The following is a 21,541-nucleotide window of genomic DNA, read 5'->3' as shown; positions in this document are numbered from 1 at the left end:
TCTTTTACAGAATGGACTTAAACTGGGCATCTGCTGTCTGGATTGACAGCTGTCACTCATCCCTTCCTGCTCACTCCCTATTCTCCAGTAAACTGTGCCTTTAGGCTTGCCACTGGGGCGTGCTCCGAGCTTCCAGCAGAGAAGTCACAGCTGGGGTTCAGTTATGACCTCCAGACCGACCCCGGGCAAACAAGGAGTCCGGCATCACGGGCGTTTTCTGCGGGGCCAGCCAGGAAATGGCTCCACTTCCTTCAAGCACGTTCAGGTGGCGTCTCTGTGGGCTTGAGGGAGGGAGACGTGGACCTAGCTTAGGTCTCTCTGGGATGCTTCTCTTAACTGGCAATTCGAACAGCTGGAGTTTACAGTTAACTCACGTCCACGAGAAAGAGCTCTTTCCCTTAATTCTGGCTCCAACTTTGACCTAATATCATAAAATAAAATTCAAAATAAAAAGGGACTCAGTGGATAAATGAACAAGCAAGATGAGGTCCCTCTGCATCCTGGAAAGTCATTCAACCTTAAAAAAGAAGGGAATCCAGTCAGCGGCCACAGCAGGGGCCACCCTGGAGGACACTTGCTGAGTAGAGTGAGCCGGGCTGAAAGGACACGTCCTGTGGACCCCACCACCGTGAGGCCCCAGAGCAGTCAGGTCCACAGAGGCAGAAAGTGGGGTGATGGCTGCCGACGTGAGGCCCCAGAGCAGTCAGTCCACAGAGACAGAAAGTGGGGTGAGGGCCGCTGACGTGAGGCCCCAGAGCAGTCAGGTCCACAGAGACAGAAAGTGGGGTGATGGCTGCCGACGTGAGGCCCCAGAGCAGTCAGATCCACAGAGACAGAAAGTGGGGTGAGGGCCGCTGACGTGAGGCCCCAGAGCAGTCAGGTCCACAGAGACAGAAAGTGGGGTGATGGCTGCCGACGTGAGGCCCCAGAGCAGTCAGATCCACAGAGACAGAAAGTGGGGTGAGGGCCGGGGGACGTGAGGCCCCAGAGCAGTCAGATCCACAGAGACAGAAAGTGGGGTGAGGGCCGCCGACGTGAGGCCCAGAGCAGTCAGTCCACAGAGACAGAAAGTGGGGTGAGGGCCGCGGACGTGAGGCCCCAGAGCAGTCAGGTCCACAGAGACAGAAAGTGGGGTGAGGGCCGCTGGGAAACAGCAGGAGGGGGATGGGAGCGAGTGTTGAATGGGGACCGAGTCTCTGTTTGGGAAGATGAGAGTGTTCCGGAGAGGACGGTGGTGATGGTTGCACAACTCAGTGAACGTGGTTAATGCCACGGAACTGTGCACTCGAACAGGTCAGAGATGGAAAATTGTATGTTAAAAATTAAGATAAAGGGACTAATGCGGGTAAACAAGGCACAGCAATCCTGAGTCCCAGGCTGGCGGGTCCCTGCTTGCGGGACTTGCACTAGAGGGTGGCGTGCGTGTCCCTCGCCTTTCGGCAGAGCTAGGGAATGCACACAAGCAAAGGCTGGCGTGTGGCTGTGAAGTAAACCTACTGTTTGGAAACGTATCTGCGATGTAGCAGGGAGCAAACATTTCTATGCTGCTGATGATGTATGTTGCTTTTACTTTTTAGGTGAAGCCAAAAACCTTCCCTCTTACCCGGGGCCAAGCAAGATGAGGGATTGCTACTGCACGGTGAACCTGGACCAGGAGGAGGTTTTCAGGACCAAAATTGTGGAAAAGTCACTCTGGTAATGTCCTCTGTTGCTTTACTTGACACTAATGTGTTTTCTTTGGTGTAGAGAATGTCCCAAGGGTGTACATCACCTTCCCATTTTCCCACCTGTGGAGAACGTCCCGAGCGTGTACATCACCGTCCCATTTTCCTGCGTGTAGAGAATTTTTCTGTGTGTAGAGAATTTTTCTGTGTGTAGACAATGTCCCGAGCGTGTACATCACCGTCCCATTTTCCTGCGGCTTAGTTTGAGGAGGCGGAGATGCTCCCTGGGGCTCTGGTGTGTGGGCAGCTGAGGCTCTGTCCTTGGTGGATGTGAACTGCTGTTGGCTAAATGCTCCTGCTGGCCAGGAAGTGCATCCAGGCGGCGGCCCCCCTGCGTGGACTCGCAGGAGTGCTTTTTAATTAGAGATGAACTGGGAAGCTCGCACTCCACAAAAGAGTACAAATTGAGGATTTCGAGAGGGGGAAATACTGAGAAAGCTTTTTCTTCCTGTAAAATTTTCTAAAATAGCTATACAGAAGATGGGTGTTAACTGAGGTAACAGGCCTAGAAAGCGTTTATTGATATGATTTGAGGAGTCAGCCAAGAAAAACAAACTCTTAAAATCAACAAGTTTCCCCCTCAACTTGAGCATGTGAAGATGTGGGTGCCGACCCCGGGATGTCCAGGGCACGGCCAGAACTTGTGTTTCTGAAAAGCTCCAGCGAAGCGGCCAGGCCGTACTTGGAGGAGCACTGCAGTTGAACACCAGGGCGTGGCGCATGGTGGGACGCACAGGGACAGGAAGCCATGGCGATTTATGTCGGGGGTGGGAAGAGAGAAGCCAGGCAGGGCCTCAGTGCCGCGGCCTCGGGGGAAGCATGGGGCGGCTGGGTTATAAGGGAGCGGCTTGGGGATCAGAGAAGGCGTCCGTGCAGCTGTGACTCCACCATTCAGTTCAGAAGCATGGGCCGTGTGCTTTGGTCAAAACAGCTATTTTGATTTTGAGAACATGTTTAGCTAAAGAATTATGTCCTTGCATCTGGCTACTTCCAAGTGGGAATGACCAACCCATGCTGATGACTGGGTGAGTTTACTTATTAGAAAACTGTGAGGGGTCTCCTGCCCCGGAGAGACTGGGGCTCATCTCACTCCGTCAATGGTCAATGCCAGGGCTTCCAAAAGGCTTTGGCGCAGCTGCCCTCCAGGCCGAGGAGTGACAGTCATTTGTGTTATGTTAATGCACACTCCGGGTTCTTTGAAAGAACTCGTCAAAAAGAACTGCAGGCTGAGAAGCATTGTCAGGCTCCCAGTCCGGCTTTGCGAGAGTGTCTTGGGGTTGCCATGGCGATGACTGGGCACAGCCGTTCTTCTGAAGAAAATGGGAAGAGACAGGACTGGGCCCTTCAGAAGCGCCTTTGGAGCTTCCCTGGATAAAAGTCCGTTCTGTGTTTAAATGGTCTGTTGTTAGAGGCCTCTGGATTGTAGGCCTGGAGAATTACTGGCAGTCTTTATCAGGCTGGGATCCTCTCAGACCTGCTGAATCAGAGCCAGTGGGAGGAGAATCTGTTTGGGAACCTCTCTTCAGGTGAGGTTGAGAAACGGGGGCCCATTGTCTTTCAGATATTTCAGAAGAATTTAGAAATAAAAATCATGCTTCTGGCCGGGTGTGGTGGCTCACACCTGTAATCCCAGCACTTTGGGAGGCTGAGGTGTGAGGATTGCTTGAGGCCAAGGAGGTTGAGGCCGCAGTGAGCCAGGACTGCGTCACTGCACTCCAGCCTGGGCGACAGAGCAAGACCTTGTCTCAAAAAAAGCCCAAAACACACACAACAAAAGACTGATAGCAAAGAAAGACAAACCCCTGTGGGACGGTTCCAAGAGAGTGAAACTGTGGCGCCGTTCAGTGTGGACGCTGGCAGCCCTGTCCACGTGTAAAACTGTGGCACCATTCAGTGTGGACGCTGGCAGCCCTGTCCACGTGTAAAACTGTGGCGCCGTTCAGTGTGGACGCTGGCAGCCCTGTCCACGTGTAAAACTGTGGCGCCGTTCAGTGTGGACGCTGGCAGCCCTGTCCGCTTGGAGGGCTGTGCGGGCTGGCCTCCCCTGTAGTGTGAGGGCAAAACGCGAATCAACCCACCCCATACGAAAAGTTGGCAGGAAAGGTACTTGAACCCAAAAGCTGGCTCTCCCATAAGTTTGCAGCTGGAATCCACACTACATCTGTGGTCAGAAGCCCTCAATCGGTGCATATGCATTAACGTAGTCCTGTATTAGTCGTTGGTCAACATCTACCTGAGAGGCAGGTGTCAGGCAGGGCTGCCCCACATGCTGGGGAGTTTAGCCCTGGCCACCGCCCCCTCCTCGCTCCATGGTGGCACCCACTTTGGGGCCGGTCCCCCAAGTCTCCCGCTCCCCGAGTCTCCCAGTCCCCAGTTTCCCAGCTCCCCTAAGTCTCCCGGTCCCCAAGTCTCCCAGCCCCAGTCTCCCACCCCCCAGTCTCCCAGCCCCCAGTTTCCCAGCTCCCCCAGTCTCCCAGCCCCCCCCCCCCCCCCCCCCAGTTTCCCAGCTCCCCCGAGTCTCCCAGCCCCCCGAGTCTCCCAGCCCCCAGTCTCTGGCCCCCTGAGTCTCCCGGCCCCCCAGTCTCCCGGCCCCCGAGTCTCCCATCCCCAGTCTCCTGACCCCCGAGTCTCCCGGCCCCTCGAGCCTCCCAGCCCCCCAAGTCTTCTGGCCCCTGAGTCTCCCGGCCCCTGAGTCTCCCAGCCCCCCCGTGTGCTTCCTCCAAGGTCAGTGTCACGTTTAAGGTCTGATTGTTCATTTGCCAAAGTCGCTGTGGAAAGAAAAATACCCACATCTGCATCTCTGAGCTCAGAAGGGCCCCAGGGTGCTCTCTGGCCGCTGGGTCTGCAGCCTGGCAGGAGCCCCTTCTCACATTCCCTGGAGAGAAGCTCTTGGGTCAAGTTTGATTTGCTGTTGCCCAATATTTCTGTCTGACTCAGCAGGAAGCTGCAAATGGAATGTGTGAGGAAGGAAAGGCGGAACTCAGCTTCTCTTCTTCCTTCTTTCCCACTAAAGAGGTTACCGACCCAGCTCCACCACGGGCCTGTGTTCCCCAAGCCTCCTCCCTGCGTGTGACCCGGGCCCTGGAGTCCGTGGGGCCTCTTTATCGAGTGCTGAGCCGACGTCTAGGGAGAGCGTCCTCCTCTGTCTTCCCCTTTTTCTGTGTTTTTCAAGGTGGAGGTTGAAGGGCAGCGTCTGTCACAGGTTTAACTTCAGAACGCGTCGAAGTGGACACATTTCAGAGAACAAGCCCTTTCTCTCTGGCCTTGGCCCTTCTCCAAGAAAGTGATTTTGGCAGTTTCTGTCCTACTAGAAAAATATTTTTCTGAGGTGAACTTTGTTCACAATCCATACCTTTTAGAGCAATCATTTTTAATCATTTAAAGGGCAGCCACTATTTGTTTCCTTATTTACTTAAACTAAAAGGCTCCCTGAAATTGGATTGGCAGGGCTGGGGCTTGGGAACCAGCTTCCTGCCCTGGACCTCCCCTGGGCCGGGACCCACGACCCTAAAACAAGGAGATGACCCCGCTCCCCAAGGCTGCGCTGCGGTGGAAATCTCCGTCTCGCCCGGCAGAAAGGAGCGGCTGGCGTCACACACAACAGAACCTAAGTCTCTCCCTGCTGGGTTAGTCCTAAGTGTCGTGTCCTCATTTCCTTTCGTCCACGTAAGGACGTGGAATGGTGTCTGTCCCTGCCTGCTTCCTCTGCACGCACGTGGCCGACCTCTCCCCAAACCCTCATCCACGCAGACAGTCCTGGCTCAGGGAGGCGCTGCCTCGGGGTTCTGGGTCTGACCCCGCCCCCTGCCGCTGGGGTTGAGGCTGGGCAAAGCCCTCTGCCCCACGTGGAGCCCTGGCCCCCTCTTTCTGTGGAGTTTCCCCCGCATCCTTTGCAGGGTTCATTTGCACGCCCATCTCAGGGAGAAGGGGCCGTGGCCACAACAGGAAGAAACTGCAGGCGTGGCTGGTTTCTGTGCCTCCTCCACCCAGAGGTGCCACAGCCTGAACTCCTGCTCTGAAAGCTGGTTATGCATTAGGTTACGAAGCTGTGTCTGTAGGAAAAGTTCGTTTGTTTAAAAAATCATGAGCACCCCCAAAATGGTCTGGATAGGTAGACAAAAACGTCATTGTGATGGTGACTTCTGAGAAGTGGAAATACGGGGGAGTTCTTGTTCTTTTGTTTGTGTGTTTTACGTACAATTAGAAGTTACAAGTCAAGGAACTGACAGATCTTCTAGAGCTGAGCGAGGACAGCTGGGTCTTCCCAGGCAGACGAGGACATCAGACATCACCAGGGACCCTCACTCGGCGGCCCTGAGGAGCAGGCTCTGAGCTCTTCTGGGTGGAAGCCCATCCCGTCCCGTCCCGTGTGCACGCAGCGGGTGTTAAAGACGGGAGGTTTCTTTCTGTTCATACTGCAAGATGTAAATTACCCCCAAAATAGTACTTTTGTGTAGTAGAAATGACTAAACCAAGAAATGTCTCCACAGCTCCAAAGTTTTTCAGGAGGGGAGGAGTTATTTGGGGTTAGAAACTGAAAGGGGCAGGAGGAAGTTGGTGGTTTGGGAGACAGACGGTTCATTCTCTCAGATGCTTTTAATAAAAACCAAGCTGTTGACTTAGGAAACACCGACTTTGACATTAGGCGACTCATGAAAAGTCACATTTCCCATGAACATTTATTTTCACTCTTTCTCACGTTAGAGCTTAAACAAAAACCTGCTTGACACAGCTGGAGGCTCCTTGAAGCCCAGAACATCCCAGAACTGCTGGAGTAGGGGACCCATCCTCAGCTCCAGAGTACCCCAGGTGGGGGGCCCATCCTCAGCCCACGTTGGGGGGCCCATCCTCATCCCAGGTGGGGGCCCATCCTCCGCCCCAGAGCGCCCCAGGCCAGGGATCTGTTCTGTCAGTCCTGGAATGCTGGCCCCAAATCTCCCAGCAGGTCAGAGCCCCTGGTTCTGTCTGTATGACCCCCTGGCCCGGCCCAGCATCTCCACCTCCACCCGCATATGTGTGTCCTTCTGTGTCATGCTGGCTCACAAGAACACGCCAGTGTCAGAATGATGCAGGGGGTTCACTCAGCCGGCGGAGAACATGAGGTTGCTTGTATTCTGTGAGTACTGAGTGTCTGCTGCACATGGCAGGCTGCCCCAGGCCCAGGCGTGGAAGGGACTCATCGGCCGCCTGTGCCTGCAGGAGCCTCCTGGCCCTGAGTTGTGGCTGGGCCACTGCAGGGAGAGGCTGGGTCTGTCATGAGGGGGCCGCACCGAGGATCCCACGAGGAGCAAAGGCCAGGTCCCCCCTTCTCCCTCCTCTCCTGGGCCTCCTCTCGCCCGGCCGCCTTCCGCTCCTCGGCCGCTGGCCCTCTCTCCTGCCCCTGGCTTCTCCCTGGAGAGCCCCTTTTCCCGCCAGGGCCTCACTGAAGGTTTGGGGTTTGAGGTGTCTCAGTTGCTGCAGGGGACCCGGTGTCTGGCTGTGCCTGCTCCTGAGAGTCGCTGCTGCAGTCAAACATCGTGGCCAGGCCCTAAAGACCCAGACGATTTTCATTTGTTTGTAAGGATGGTGGTTCTTTTTTGGGGGGTATGGGGCGGGAGAGAGGAAAGAGCCTCGTGTGCAGGAGAGGCGGGAGCCAAGGCCACAGTGTCCCGGGGTGCTGTGTGCAGTGGTGTGTGGCGTGCCTGGCGACCACAGAGCCCATGAGCCGAGGGGCAGCTCCTCGGTGCCCCTGAACAGATGGGGAGACTGAGGCTCGGGGAGGTGAGGCGGCTCACCACGGCCGCTGCAGCTGTGAGTCTGTGAGTCAGCCCAGCCTGCCTGCTTTCCTCACTGAGTCTGTGGGTTCAGTTTGAAGACTCACGGCTCTATTTGCCAACATTTCAAAATAAACAACCCCACCCATCTTGAACCACAGGAGGCTGCAACCCAGTGTGTGCAGGGCTTCCACTGAGACCTGCCATGCTGGGCGGCGGGTGGGCTGTGAGCTGACCATGGACCCCGTCCCCAGCTGGGGCAGGGGTGGCCCTGCTGGGCGGCGGGTGGGCTGTGAGCTGACCATGGACCCCCGTCCTCCAGCCTGTGGGAGCCAGGGCTGTGTGGCCCCTGCTGGGTGGTGGGGTGGGGGGGGGGGGGGGGGGGGGTGGGTGGGCTGTGAGCTGACCATGGACCCCCGTCCTCCAGCCTGTGGGAGCCAGGGCTGTGTGGCCCTGCAGTGCTGGGTGGTGGGTGGGCTGTGAGCTGGGGGGGGGGGGGGGGGGGGGGGGGGGGGGGGGGGGGGGGGGGGGGGGGGGGGGGGGGGGTGGGCGGTGGGGTGGTGGGTGGGCTGTGAGCTGACCATGGACCCCGTCCTCCAGCCTGTGGGAGCCAGGGCTGTGTGGCCCTGCAGTGCTGGGTGGTGGGTGGGCTGTGAGCTGACCATGGACCCCCGTCCTCCAGCCTGTGGGAGCCAGGGCTGTGTGGCCCTGGGGTGGGTGGGCTGTGAGCTGACCATGGACCCCCGTCCTCCAGCCTGTGGGGGGGGGGGCGGGGGGGGGGGGCTGGTGTGGGCCGCTGGGCAGGTGGGGCTGGGTGGTGGGTGGGCTGTGAGCTGACCATGGACCCCCGTCCTCCAGCCTGTGGGAGCCAGGGCTGTGTGGCCCTGCAGTGCTGGGTGGTGGGTGGGCTGTGAGCTGACCTCGGACCCCCGTCCTCCAGCCTGTGGGAGCCAGGGCTGTGTGGCCGTGCACTGGCCATGTGCTTCTGATTGGTGTGTTTTTCCTCCTGTCCTTTGCGGAGATGGAGCATTTTCCCTGGCCCAGTTGCCCCTTCTCTGTGGGGCGCCTCGGAGGATGAGTCAGGCAGTGACTCAGGAGCCGCAGAGCTCAGCCCAGAGGCTGGCTCGGGAGCTCCAGGGCTGCTTCGCAGACCCGGTTTGGGGTTTGGTTCCTCTTCACGCAGCCTTTACCCTCTACCCCGAGGCTGGGGCAGCCCTGGCAGCTCCCGGCTCCCCCCAGGGTTTGGGAAATGGGCCCCGAGCCGGCAGCAGAGCACAGAGGTGGGAAACCAGGTTTATTTTCTTATGATCACGCGATGGGAGCAGCCGCAGGTGGGATGAGGCGGCACCAGCCTCGCGCAGATGCTGGGAAGTGACTCAGGGAGGAGAAGGGGGGGGGGTTCTCGCCGGTCCCAGCTGAGCCCCTGCTCCAGGCTCCAGGACGAGGAATTCAGTTCAGATGGTTTCCCCTCGTCAGAGCCACTACTTAAAGGTCAACTCTGTTTTCTGCAAGAGGTTTTTCCTTTTCTCCCCGTGAAAGTTTGCTTGATTCTGTGAAGCTTCATTTGCACTTGTTCCAGAAATGACTGAGGGGAAGGAGACTCTGCCAGGGTCTCTGCCTCAGAGGGAGAGGCTGCTGCCCACGTTAATTTCCTTCGGCCCCATGGCAGGATTTCAGGCGAGCCTGGTCCTCTCAGGCCGCACTTTTTCTTTATTTGGAAGGAGAGTTCCAGAGCCCTCGGGCGGTGAGTGGGGGCCACCTGGGCCAGGCATTCATCCCGCATCTGACTGCTGCTGACCTCGGCCCGAGACAAAGCCGGCCTGTCCGAGAGATACCCCGAGGTTAAGCTGCTGATGGGAAGGGGGGCGCCTGGCGGCTGTGTGGCCCCTTTGAGTCCATCAGAAAGAAGAGATTGTTCGGCACAGGCCACTGAACAGGATGGGGGATGGGAGGAATGCCCTAGCGTTCAGCCAGTTTCATTTTTCTTCTGGAATACGCTTTAAACTCTGCTGCCCAGGAAGGAGAAAGCACAAACCTTCCTGCTGATGAAAGAAAATGGGTGCCCCCACCCTGAGACCCACAGACAGCGGGGGGCTGTCCGTGGGCCTGGGCTTTGCACTGGGAGTGTTGGTGCTGTGTGGAGGGAACCAACCCCGTCCTCAGGCTGAGCCTGGAGTCCCCATGACAGCATGGGGGGAAAGCTGCTGTCCTCAGACTCCACGTGGCCTCCAGTGATGGTGCTGTGGCCACTTCCTGCTGGGCGCTCACCATGGGTTCTGGGTGGGGCTGGGAGGACGTGGGGCGGAGGCCATTCTGCCCACGAGGTGACGTGGTCGAGGTGGACGTGGCTGGCCTCGCAGCCTCTGCTCCTGCGGTCCTAGGACGCTGCGTCCATCTGCTGGAGCTCATTTCAGAGTTGGCTGATCACATGTCCATACTCACCCACTGGTGACAAAGTTAACAAATTTGTGGGGTTTTTTTTAGTTCAAAAAAGATCCTCCTTAAATGTTGTGAATTAATCTGTCTTTTAAGTTGCAACACACATTCAGAAGTTCCCAGAGGGTTAAATCCTGAGCATGAAAAGATGGTCATTCTAACAGAAAACCGGCCCAGAGCATTTCAAGAAAAAATGAGATTTAAAACTGCTCATAAAAAGACGGACATTCCACCTCACCAATGAGCCAGACATTTAAAATTTAAGCAGGTTTTTGCCACTAGTTTAGCAAATTGTAAAAATATTTATAAGATGGCGTATGCTGGGGGTGGATGCTGGTCCGGACTCCCTGGAGGGTTCCGTGGCTTTGTGTTTCGAAGGCCTCAGGACAGGGCACGTCCTTGGAGGAATTCGTCCCATGGGGACCATCAGCCGCTGCACAGATCTCCGTTCCCAGGGCGCTCACCCCTGCTGCTCCCACCGCCGCACAGCGTGGGGAGCGGCAGGGGGACCTGGCACTGCTGTCCACGCACACACGTGCCGTCTGACCCCAGCATTTTATCAGCTCTTTGGAAAGTGGCCCATAGCCTGATGTGAAAGGAGAAAGCTGACTCTGTCACAGGGAACATAACCTCACTTTTATTTAAAAAATTTACCCGTATTTCCATTTCATATCTTCTATATTTATAACATAAATATTTACTATTATTTTTAATATATTTGTATAATATAATGAGTTATTATAGTATGAATATACTTATGTTTATATTATAAATACCGTATTTATGTTATAAATGTAATACAAGTATATTTATATTTTGTATATTTTAACCTATAACATTTATACATTTTATTCTATTTTATATCTTTGGAGAAAAAACTCCAGGAGGGTGTTTCCTGGAATGTTAATTCCAGATTTCACTTCCTGATTTTTTTATGTGTTTAAAATTTTGTTTCTTTAAAAATAGCTTTATTGAGGTATAATTCAAGCACCATACAATTCGCCCGTTTTAAAATGTACAATTCAGTGGTTTTTAGTATATTTGCCGAGTTGTGCAACCATTGCTACAGCCAATTTTCGGGCATTTTCATCTCCCTAAAAGGACACTCGCACCCTATAATCCTCCAGTTTCTGGCCTGCAGCCTCTCCCGGGACGGCAGACGCGGGTGCGCGTTCTGTCGCCGGCTGCACCTCTCTTGGGCATTTCGTGGAAGCGTCTGGCCCCGGCCTGTGTGCGTGGCCTGTCGGTCGGCACCACGTTGTGGATGCCTGTGGTGTGGGGCCGGGGTCCGGGCGTCCTTCCTCTTCAGGGCTGAGCACCGCTCTGCTGGTGCTCCCTCAGCAGCCGAGGCCCACCTGCCTCGTTTCCACTTTCTGGCCGTCCTGACTGAGGCTGTGAGAGCACGCGTGTCCGAGTCTGCGTGCAGACGTGGGCTGTGAGCACGTGTGTCCGAGTCTGCGTGCAGACGTGGCTGTGGAGCGGGGTTGGTGCGGGGGTGGGCGGCGAGTCTGCGTGCAGACGTGGGCTGTGAGAGCACGCGTGTCCGAGTCTGCGTGCAGACGTGGGCTGTGAGAGCACGCGTGTCCGAGTCTGCGTGCAGACGTGGGCTGTGAGAGCACGCGTGTCCGAGTCTGCGTGCAGACGTGGGCTGTGAGAGCACGCGTGTCCGAGTCTGCGTGCAGACGTGGGCTGTGATGTCTCTTGCTGCACACCTGGGGGTGGAACCGCTGGGTCCCATGGTGACTGTGTGTTGAACATCAGAGGAACCACCAGCCTGTTTTCCGTGACGGCTGTGGCCACTTGACCTTCCCACAGGTTGTGTGTTTGGATTCGCGTCTCCACCTCCCTACCCTTGTTACTGTCTCTTTGATCACGGCCATCCCTGTGGGTCTGATTTTCTTTGTACAATGCGAGCACCCTCCTCAATGAATTTTTGCTTAAAAAAAAAGCAATTTGTTGTTTTTAATTGAAATGAAAGGAAACATTATATCCTATGCATGTGTTTTTTTTAAAGCAAACAAAATTAAAATCATAAGGAAGTAAAAAAAAAAAAAACCCCACAGGAAAATTCTAAACACTTGCACATAAATGGAATTACGAATCAGCTCATCGTGGAAAATTGTGTCTTGCTGGATGTAGGTTATAGATGTAAGGTTAGGCACAGTGGAAAGGGAGATGGGGCCTGCAGACCCCAGACGTGGACGTGGTCCAGGAGGGCGCCAGCCCGACCCTTGCCTTTGCTGCCCGCCATGGGATCTGGAGCCCCCCCGCCCACCATGTCCCCTGAGCTGGCCTGACCTCTCCGTCCTCCCCGCCCGACCTCTGCGCTGTGTGCTCTGTGCAGACACGTCCCCTGTTGAGTCTGAGATGGAGTTACCACCGCAAGCGCAGGTGACGGCTGAATCCCACTGCCGCCGCCGTGGACAGGGCACCAGAAACCCTCTGGAGAGAAGGCAGCCTACCACGCTTTAGGATGAGCAGTTCGTGTAAGGATCGTGTTAGACTCCGTGGCTAGTATAGATTTCAAGGCTCCTATTTCTTTTTCTTTTCTTTTTTTTTTTTTTGAGACAGAGTCTTGCTTTGTCGCCCAGGCTGGAGTGCAGTGGTGCGATCTCGGTTCACTGCAACCTCCGCCTCCCAGGTTCAAGTGATTCTCCTGCCTCAGCTTCCTGAGTAGCTGGATTACAGGTGCCTACCACCACGCCCAGATAATTTTCTTTTTTTGTATTTTTAGTAGAGACGGGGCTTCACTATGTTGGCCAGGATGCTGTCAATCTCTTGACCTCATGATCCGCCCGCCTTGGCCTCCCAAAGGGCTCCTGTTTCATAACCCATCACCCTTAAAGAGCCGTTCTCTGAGGTGGGCCTGGGCGCCTGGGGTTTTTAGAAACCTTTCCAGGCAACCGTAGTTTGCGGTTCTAAGAGGAAAAACATCAACAGACCTGAAGAACCCAAGCCCCGCGCATCAAGGCAGGGTCCCCGGCCGTGGTGGAGAGTGGAGAAGGGAGAACTGAGTTGGGTTTTGGTGTGGCTGTTTCTGTGGTATTCCCTCGAAATATTTGCCACTGGAAAAATGAAAAAACTCTAAGTGCTTTTAAGTGAGTAATTTCTGTGCGAAGTCTCGGGAAGAAGAAATGTCTCTGTGTGCAGTGCCCAGGCTCCATCTCCCGGCTGTGGGGGCCCCGTCTCCCGGCTCTGGGGGCCCCGTCTCCCGGCTCTGGGGGCCCCGTCTCCCGGCTGTGGGGGCTCCGTCTGCCGGCTGTGGGGGGCTCTGTCTGCCGGCTCTGGGGGCTCCGTCTGCCGGCTGTGGGGGCCCCATCTCCTGGCTGTGGGGGCTCTGTCTGCCGGCTCTGGGGGCCCCGTCTCCCGGCTGTGGGGGCTCCGTCTCCTGGCTGTGGAGGTGGCAGAGCCTCCTGCTCTTCACAGGGAGCCTCAGGGAAGGTGGGGCCTCTGCCTCCCTTTCAAGCCGCTGGACTTGAGCTGACCACTGATAACACCGCAGCTCCACCGCGGGCGAGCGCAGCGCTGGGGGACAGTCCTGGCCTGGGCTCCGGGCGTGCGCAGCTCCAGCTGTGTTCTGCCCACCTCTCACCTCACTGGAAGCAGAGCGGAACGGGGCGTGTCCGGTCCTGGCCCTTCACGTCCCCGCAGGCCCCTCACCTCCTGCAGAGGCCCCTCTGGCTTCCCAGCAGTCTTGGCTCCGCCAGAACTGAATTCCTGTGGTCCCATGAGGACAACCAGGATTTGCTCGGCACAGTGGCCTCTCGGGCTGACCGCTGCACCTTGCCTGCAGAAAGCCCCACCTGTGGAGGCTTGGGTGGCCTTCCCTCCCTGGTCCACTGTGCCAGGCCTGGGCAGCTCCTGGCTGCTGACCTGAGACGGGTGATTCCTCCCTGCACGCCCACTGCCCCATCCGTGCATCCGTCCATCCAGTGTCTTGCATGGGGCCTGCACATTCCCAGCTGCTGTGGTGAAATGTCTGCTCTGCACCACGTGGCCTCGGCTGCACCCTGACCTCTGACCTCAGCCCCTAGCACGCTCCCGTCCTGCCCTGCCCTGCCCTTCCCAGGCCACACTGGCCTCCTCCTTGCTCCTACGTCTTCACTACACACAAGCCCTGCTGCCTCGAGGCCTTTGCACCTGGTGTCCCTCTGCCTGGACCCCTCCTGCGCTCTCTGCGCCGTCCATGGCCTCATTCATGCGTTCACTCATCCATAAGCCTCCCCGTCCCCCGAGCGAGGCCATGGTGCCGCCCCCGCCAGCCTTGCGCGCGTTGGACATTTGTGGTTCTGTGTGCTCTTTGTCTGGCTCCACGGGGCCAGGACTTTGCATCATCGGCTGCTGTTCCCACAGTCTAGAACGGGGATGGGCAGCTGAAACAGTCATGGGGAGAGAGCGCTGTGGTTTCTGGGTCCAGTGAGCCACGCCTGGTGGGGGCCAAAGACGTCGAAGGTGCTCCCAGTTGTTTGGTCCTGGTGTGTGGGAGGCCTGCCATGTGCTTGTCTCACTGTGCAGGGCAGAGGAAGAAACCTCCGAGCCAGGCAGTGGCCTGTCCTGGGGAGGCCGCTTTGGGGGCAGAGCCACTGCCCTTCTCCAGCTGAGCGCCCTCTGTGCCCGCAGGCCGCACTGTGGAGAGGGTGGTGTCCTGAGGCTGAGAGACGAGGGAACTGGCCTCTGGCAAGGCAGCGTTGAAACGTGGATGTCCCCGGAGGACTTCCATCTTCAAAGTCTTGCTTCCCCCGGCAAGGCTCGTGTGGGTACCTGCCCCTCCTGGGTACCTGCGCCTCCTCGCATGGGCTTCAGCGACATCTGTCACAGATTCTTACATTTAGATGTGCCTATAGTCTTCCTGGTAGAGACCGACGTCCCCATGGCCTTGTGAAGCTCACCAGGGCCTGAATCGGGTGGGGAGGAGCAGCTGCACGGGGGTGGGGGGGACTGTGCTGTGAAGATGCGGGAGGTGCAGGTGTTTGGTTTTTTGAGACAGGGTCTCGCTCTGACACTCAGGGAGGAGCGCAGTGCTGCGATCACAGCTCACTGCAGCCTGGAACCCCGGACTCAAGCGATCCTCCACCTCCCTATAGACGTGCGCCACCAAACCCGTCTAATTTTTAAATTTTCTGTCGAGTTGGGGTCTTGCTATGTTGCCCAGGTTGATCTCTAACTCCTGGGCTCAAGTGGCCCTTCTGGCATGGCCTCCCAAAGTGCTGGGATTAGAGGCGTGAGCCACTGCATCTGGCCTGGATCCAGGTATTTAAAAGAGCTTAGGGAAGTTCTTCGAAAAAGGCTCTGGCCTTCAACTCCCACTTCAACTCCTGATTTTGGTTCTCATTGGGACGTATGTTTCAGAGCACTCCTGGGCTCAGGAGGACAGCAGCTCCCCTGCAAGGGGCAGAGTCACCTGTGTCCACAGTGGCAGGGCTTGGTCCCTGGGGACTGCGGGTTGGCATAGTCCACGGTGCCCATGACCAGTCCTCCGAGCAGCAGGGCCTGGGAAGGGCATTGTTGGGCAGGCGAGGACGGGCATGGGTGCTGGTCTGGGCATCAGTGGCGTTGCTCTGAGAGGGAAGGAGATGCTGTCCCAGCGAGGGTGGCATCAGGTCTGGACCCTCAAGTGGACACTGTGTTTTGGCTCTAGGACTGGCATGGCCCAACAATATTTTCTGCAAAACAGGAAATGGTCTCTGTGTGTTCCGTCCAGTCTGGTGGCCACAAGTCACGGGCTGGTGAGCACCCGAGGAGCTGAATTCTGTGGTGGGAATCCAGGTTCGGGAGAGGTCATCAGGCAGGTGTGCAGACGATGCGAGCTGTGAGCTTCACGCCCGAGGAATCCGCTCTCCCTGCCGGACACGTGGATGGTGGTGATGGCCTCGCTGCAGCAGCAGCACCTGGAGCTGGCCCCTGCCGGGCGCCTGGTCTCCGTGGGGCTCATGGCATCTCGGGGGTCTTGGGGGGATGTCACTCTGGTGCCCCATTTCCAGGTACAAACCTGCCATTCTAGGAGCTGACTGATGTTCCCGGCCCTCGTCCCCGTCCTCACACCCCCTGAGTGGTCAGGCAGGGGCTTCACTTGGCTGGTTCTGGCCTCCGTGCTAAAATGAATGAATAGGACAGGAAAGTGAAGAAAACGCACACCTGGGGAAGTGACCTGGGAACTCACCGCCCCGCACTGACCTCCAGGACTCCGGCCTCCCAGGGCCTCAGCCAGGCCCTGCCCTCTTCAGCACATTGGAAACACCCGCATCTACCCAGTGTGTGCTAGGATGGCAGCTCTCCAGCCTGCAGGCCGAGCCCGTGCCCCAGGGAAGCCATTGTTCTGGGTCCTCGTGCTGAGCGCCCCGGCCAGAGGTGCCCCTTCCAGGTGTGGGTGTGGTTGGCAGAGGTTTTATGGGTTTTAGCCGTGGGTTCGTTCTCAGAGGTTGTTAACTGCCCCCAGAAGGTGGGGAACCGCCTCCAGTCTCCTCCTTGAGCTGGGGGTTTTACATTCTTCCAGGAGTTTCTTCAGGGCTCCCTGGCTATGGCACTGTGGCCCTGGGCGTCAGGCCGGCTCAGTGCACAGTCACTGCGGGGAGAGGTTTCCTTCCTGTGGGGGCCTCCACTGTCCCTGGAATCACCCTTCTTATTCCCTAAATAAATCATCGGTCTAAGAAGCTGAACGAACCCTCTATTCTGGCACAGAGACCGGCTCCAGCTTTCCTTGAAATCCTGCAGAGCCTTCATTAAAATGAGTGCAAGGCCTGTAGCACTGCCGCCTCTCCAGACCCCACTGCCCTGTGATGCCTCCTCCTCTGGGCAGCCTCCCCAGCGGCCTCCTGGTCTAAATCTCTCTGCCCAGGCAGCCCTGCCCCCTGCTCTGCACCGTGTGGACTTTGCATCCGGAGTCCAGCCACTCTCCCCTCTTGGGCTCGTCCGGCTCGTGGAAATGAAGCTTGGTCACGGTGGTTGGTGGCTCAGGGCTCCGTTGATAAGGCTGGCCGGCCACCTGCAGATGTCCTGCCTGGTTTCCTGAAAGACTTGAGGTGACCTGCAGGAAACAAAGTTAGTAATAACTTTATTACTTTAAGTTTAAAAAGTTATGTGAAATAAGGAGAAAAACACTAAAATAGGCAATTGGAACCACTAGAATAAATGACATCAGAGATGCAAAACGCTCGCCCATTGCCTGTGCTGGAGCCCGTTCTGGCTCCAGGGTTCTCAGCTGCAAATGTGTGAAATGGAAATGTGAGTGTGACGTTCCTCTTCTTCAGGAGGGGGGACCCCGTGGTTCCCGAGGACAACAGCTCCTCTTAGCAGGGGGGGGCAGCCTGACAGAGGGCCCCAAAGCGCTGCCTCCCCTGCCGCAATTCAGGAGCAAGGTTCTGAAGCCGTTGCTGGAGAAATTCCTGGGTGGAGGCTGGAAGAGGTCTTGCTCCCCAGGGATAGTGCGGCAGGGCTTGGGCAGCGGGGCTGAGAGCGCGGCGTCCCTGGGGGCTGCCCGGTAGTGGGGTGTTCAGTTGCTCTGCCAAAGGCTCTGCACAAGTGGCTCCTCTCACTGAGACTCTGCTTGGCAGTGGGGGGCTCGGTGGGGGGAGGCTCGGGGCAGAGGCTGCTGGCTGGGCACCTGGGAGGGTCCCGTGAGGCTTCTGGTGGTGCTGACACCTGTCCGTGGAAATTGAGGTGCTTAAAAGTCATAAATAAACCAGAAATCCATTCAATAAAAAGAGATAAAAATAGCAGAAAGAGGAAGCTACAAGAAAACATACGAACTCCATAAAATTATCACCACAGACTGGACGTGCCTCTTTCTAAATGTAAAAGCGGTTTATAGCAACACCGCATGGCCTGAGTCTGGGGTTAGTTTTGTTTCATCAGATGTCGGAGTGCCTCGGTTTCCCACCCTGTGCATCGGGGTCGTGAGGAAGTGTGCAGGGTTAAATGCCAGGTGCACGGCGCCCGTGTGTGGGGTGTGCTCAACGCTGGCATCCTCTCTCACCGCCCCTCACCACGCACCGGACACGCACCGAATATGCATCAGACGCGCATCAGACACACATCAGACACGCACCGAACATTCAGTGGACACGCATCAGACACACATCGGACACACAGCGGACACTCACCGGACACGCATTGGACACGCACTGGACACTCATCGGACACACATCAGACATGCAATCCAGCCCGACCCACTTCCTCCTCCCCGCCTTCCTGCAAGGCAGGCACAGGCCCATGTGGTGGGGTCCTCAGTGCCTGTGCGGGGGTGGAGGGCTCTCGGGAAACGGTGATGCCGTCTCACGGCAAGGTGGCCAGGTGAACCCCGAGGCCTGGGTTGCTCTGAAGCCGCCGCAGCTTCCTGACAAGCCAGCTGCTGGAGTTTGTGCCAGTGGAGGGTGTCCGTTCCATTCTCTGGCAGCTTGGCTGTCGGTGCCTGTGGTTCTGAGGTTCCTCCACGGTGAATGAAGCTGGATTTACGCCTTTTGGCTACGCATTTGCCGCGAGGCCTGGAGCTGTGCATGCTCCCGCTGGGCTTCTTGTGTGAGATGCACCGCGGCCAGGACAGCCTGGGCACCTGCCACTCTGGAGCGGGAAGTGAAGCCTCCAGCCCTTGGTTCTTGGGGCTCTGCCGGGAGCGAGTGGGGCTGGGAACGCCAAGTCCAGGCTGCTGCCGCACATTCAAGCACCACGGCTTCCTGCCGTCGCTTAGGCCTCAGTGGCCCTGAAAGTTGCTCTGGGATGTACAGAAGAGGCCATTTTGTCATTGTAAAAATCCCACGTTTTGTGGATTACTATTAATTGTTTTTTATTTTATTATACTTCAGGTTTTGGGGTACATGTGCACAATGTGCAGGTTTGTTACATATGTATCCATGTGCCATGTTGTTTTGCTGCACCAATGAACTCGTCATTTAGCATTAGGTGTATCTCCTAATGCTGTCCCTCCCCCCCCCCCCCACAACAGTCCCCAGAGTGTGATATTCCCCTTCCTGTGTCCATGTGTTCTCATTGTTCAATTCCCACCTATGAGTGAGAACATGCGGTGTTTGGTTTTTTGTCCTTGAGATAGTTTACTGAGAATGATGGTTTCCAGTTTCATCCATGTCCCTACAAAGGACATGAACTCATCCTTTTTTATGGCTGCATAGTATTCCATGGTGTATATGTGCCACATTTTCTTAATCCAGTCTATCATTGTTGGACATTTGGGTTGGTTCCAACTCTTTGCTATTGTGAATAGTGCCACAGTAAACATACATGTGCATGTGTCTTTATAACAGCATGATTTATAGTCCTTTGGGTATATACCCAGTAATGGGATGGCTGGATTACTGTTAATTGTTAACGCTTGTCCTGTGAGTAGCTCGTCACCTGAGGCCTTGCGTGAATATTAAAATGCGCATCTGGTGTCCCTTTTGGCTTCGAGGTTGATGGTGGTTTTTCCTGCCTGCCAGTGGGGGCGCTGTCTGCAGAGCACCAAGCTTCTCCAGGAGGCCACGGGGCGCTGCCTGGGGAGTGTGCGTCCTGCCCCGAGATCCTGCAGCTGTGACTTTACACAGGGTGGAGGCGGGGTCACGACCCCTGCGCCTTGTTATGAAAGCAGCGCATTGTGAGGGGCGCATCTGTGGTGCCTTTGTGTACATGTGCACCCAAGTGCTCCAGGGCACATGCATGCACGCACGAACATGCACACATGCCTGTGGGCACACACGTATGGGCACATGCACGCACACACCCATGCACATGTGCCTGTGGGCATATGCACCCACGGGCACACATGTGCACGAACACGCACACGTGCCTGTGGCGACACATATACGGGCACACACATGCACACACAAACAGGTGCCTGTGGGCACACACGTACGGGCACATGCAGGCACATACACACACATATGCCTGTGGGCACACACACCCATGGACACACACATGCACACACGCACACACATATGCCTCTGGGCACACACACCCATGGGCACACATGTGCACACACCCACACACACACGCCTATGGGCACACACACCCCTGGGGGTCCCTGACATCAGATCTCGTCGGTGCCCACGCAGACAGCAGACGCAGGAGATCAGAGGATATGTCAACGACCAAGGAGAGAATGTGTTTAAAGGAAAGGTGACTTTCTAATGGGCCTTCATTAACCAGGATGCTGCTACAATGGAAATTGGTGGAAGTCCCTGAGCATTCTGCCTTCATTGAAAGATAAAGTGATGTTTCTTTTGTGTGTAAATGGATACTGCTGTGTTTCTAAAATGCTTAAAACAATGTAGGCATTTTAGGCTTCCCTTGGAAGATTGTTTTATGACAAAAAATGGTTTTCTGAGTAAACGTTACCTAGTCTCTGACCCAGTTATAAACATAATGAAATCAGTGAAATCCAAATGAAACGCCTGTCATTAAGGCTGCTGCAGAGGGAAGGGGTGGGGCCTGGACTTCGGACCCCTCCCACCTGGACTCTGGGCCCCTCCCACCTGGGCTCCGAGCAGCAACGGTCACCGCCCCAGGTTTGGGCCTATGCCTGTGCCGTATCTCCTGGTTTAATTTGCATTTTCTCAAGGGCTAATGACATGGAGCATTTTTAATACGTTGTTGGCCATTTGTCTTCTTTGGTGATATGTGTGTTCAAATCTTTTGCCCCTTTAAACTGAATTATTTGTCATCATTTATTGAGTTATAAGAGTTCTTTATATATTCTGGATACAAGTCCTTTATGAGATAACTGACTTACTAATATTTTTTCTAGTCTGTCTTTTCACTTTTTTTTAAAATTTTTATTTTTTTTTGAGACTGAGTTTCGCTCTTGTCACCCAGGCTGGAGTGCAGTTGTGCAATCTTGGCTCACTGCAACCTCTGCCTCCCGGTTCAAGCGATTCTCCTGCCTCAGCCTCCCGAGTAGCTGGGACTACAGGCGCCCACCACCACGCCCTGCTAATTTTTTGTATTTTTAGTAGAGACGGGGATTTGCCATGTTGGCCAGGCTGGTCTCGAACCCCTGATCTTAGGTGATTCACCAGTCTCAGCCTCCAAAAGTGCTGGGACAGGCATGAGCCATCGCGCTGGCCCTTTTCACTTTTTAAATAATGCTTTTAATGCAATAAAGTTTTTAATGTTTTTAATTTTGATGAAGTTTGATTTTCCATTTATTTTTCTTTTGGCACTTATGCTTTTGGTGACAGATCTAAGACATCTTTACCTGACTCTAGGGTGCAGGTTCATTCTCATTTTCTTCTCAGAGGCTGGTAGCTCTAACCCTTACGCCCTTACACATGGGTGCGGGTCTGAGCTCATTTCTGTGTGTGGCTGGGGTGGGGCCTGTGCCGTTGGTGACTGTGTGGACGCCCCCCTGGCCCAGCACCGTTGACCTTCCTTTGCTTTCTATCAGAATAGTTCCTCCTTGAATAACTTACATCTTTCCTATTTTGGACCTTAGCAAAAATGTGCGTGAAAGTGGGCTTGTTTTAAGTTCTGAGTTGGTGGTAGCTGTGCGTGCACTGCGGTAATTGCCAACGGGTCCAGCGTGGGGAAGAACTTAACCCCACCTGTGCCAGCCCAGGACAACAGGGAGGTTTGCTGAATGGCAAAGCCCACTGGCTTCTGCTTCTTTATTGGGGTTGCGGTTATTTCAAGTCTCCATCTGTG

At 55.8% G+C, this 21,541-nt stretch overlaps 1 protein-coding gene across 1 annotated transcript in view; it reads left to right on the top strand.

Moving 5' to 3' along the window:
• The window catches only part of RASA3 (RAS p21 protein activator 3), a 140,803-nt gene that overhangs the window by 50,833 nt on the left and 68,429 nt on the right, over positions 1–21,541 (top strand). The window contains exon 2 of the mRNA XM_030812473.1: positions 1,578–1,695. Coding sequence (XP_030668333.1) covers positions 1,578–1,695 — 118 coding nt within the window. The remainder of the gene's footprint in view (positions 1–1,577; positions 1,696–21,541) is intronic.

Source organism: Nomascus leucogenys, chromosome 5 (genome assembly GCF_006542625.1).
Source record: "Nomascus leucogenys isolate Asia chromosome 5, Asia_NLE_v1, whole genome shotgun sequence".
NCBI classification, from domain to species: Eukaryota; Metazoa; Chordata; class Mammalia; order Primates; family Hylobatidae; genus Nomascus; species Nomascus leucogenys.
Note: the sequence above shows the minus strand (reverse complement) of the source record. Positions and strands in the feature narration are given on the sequence as shown.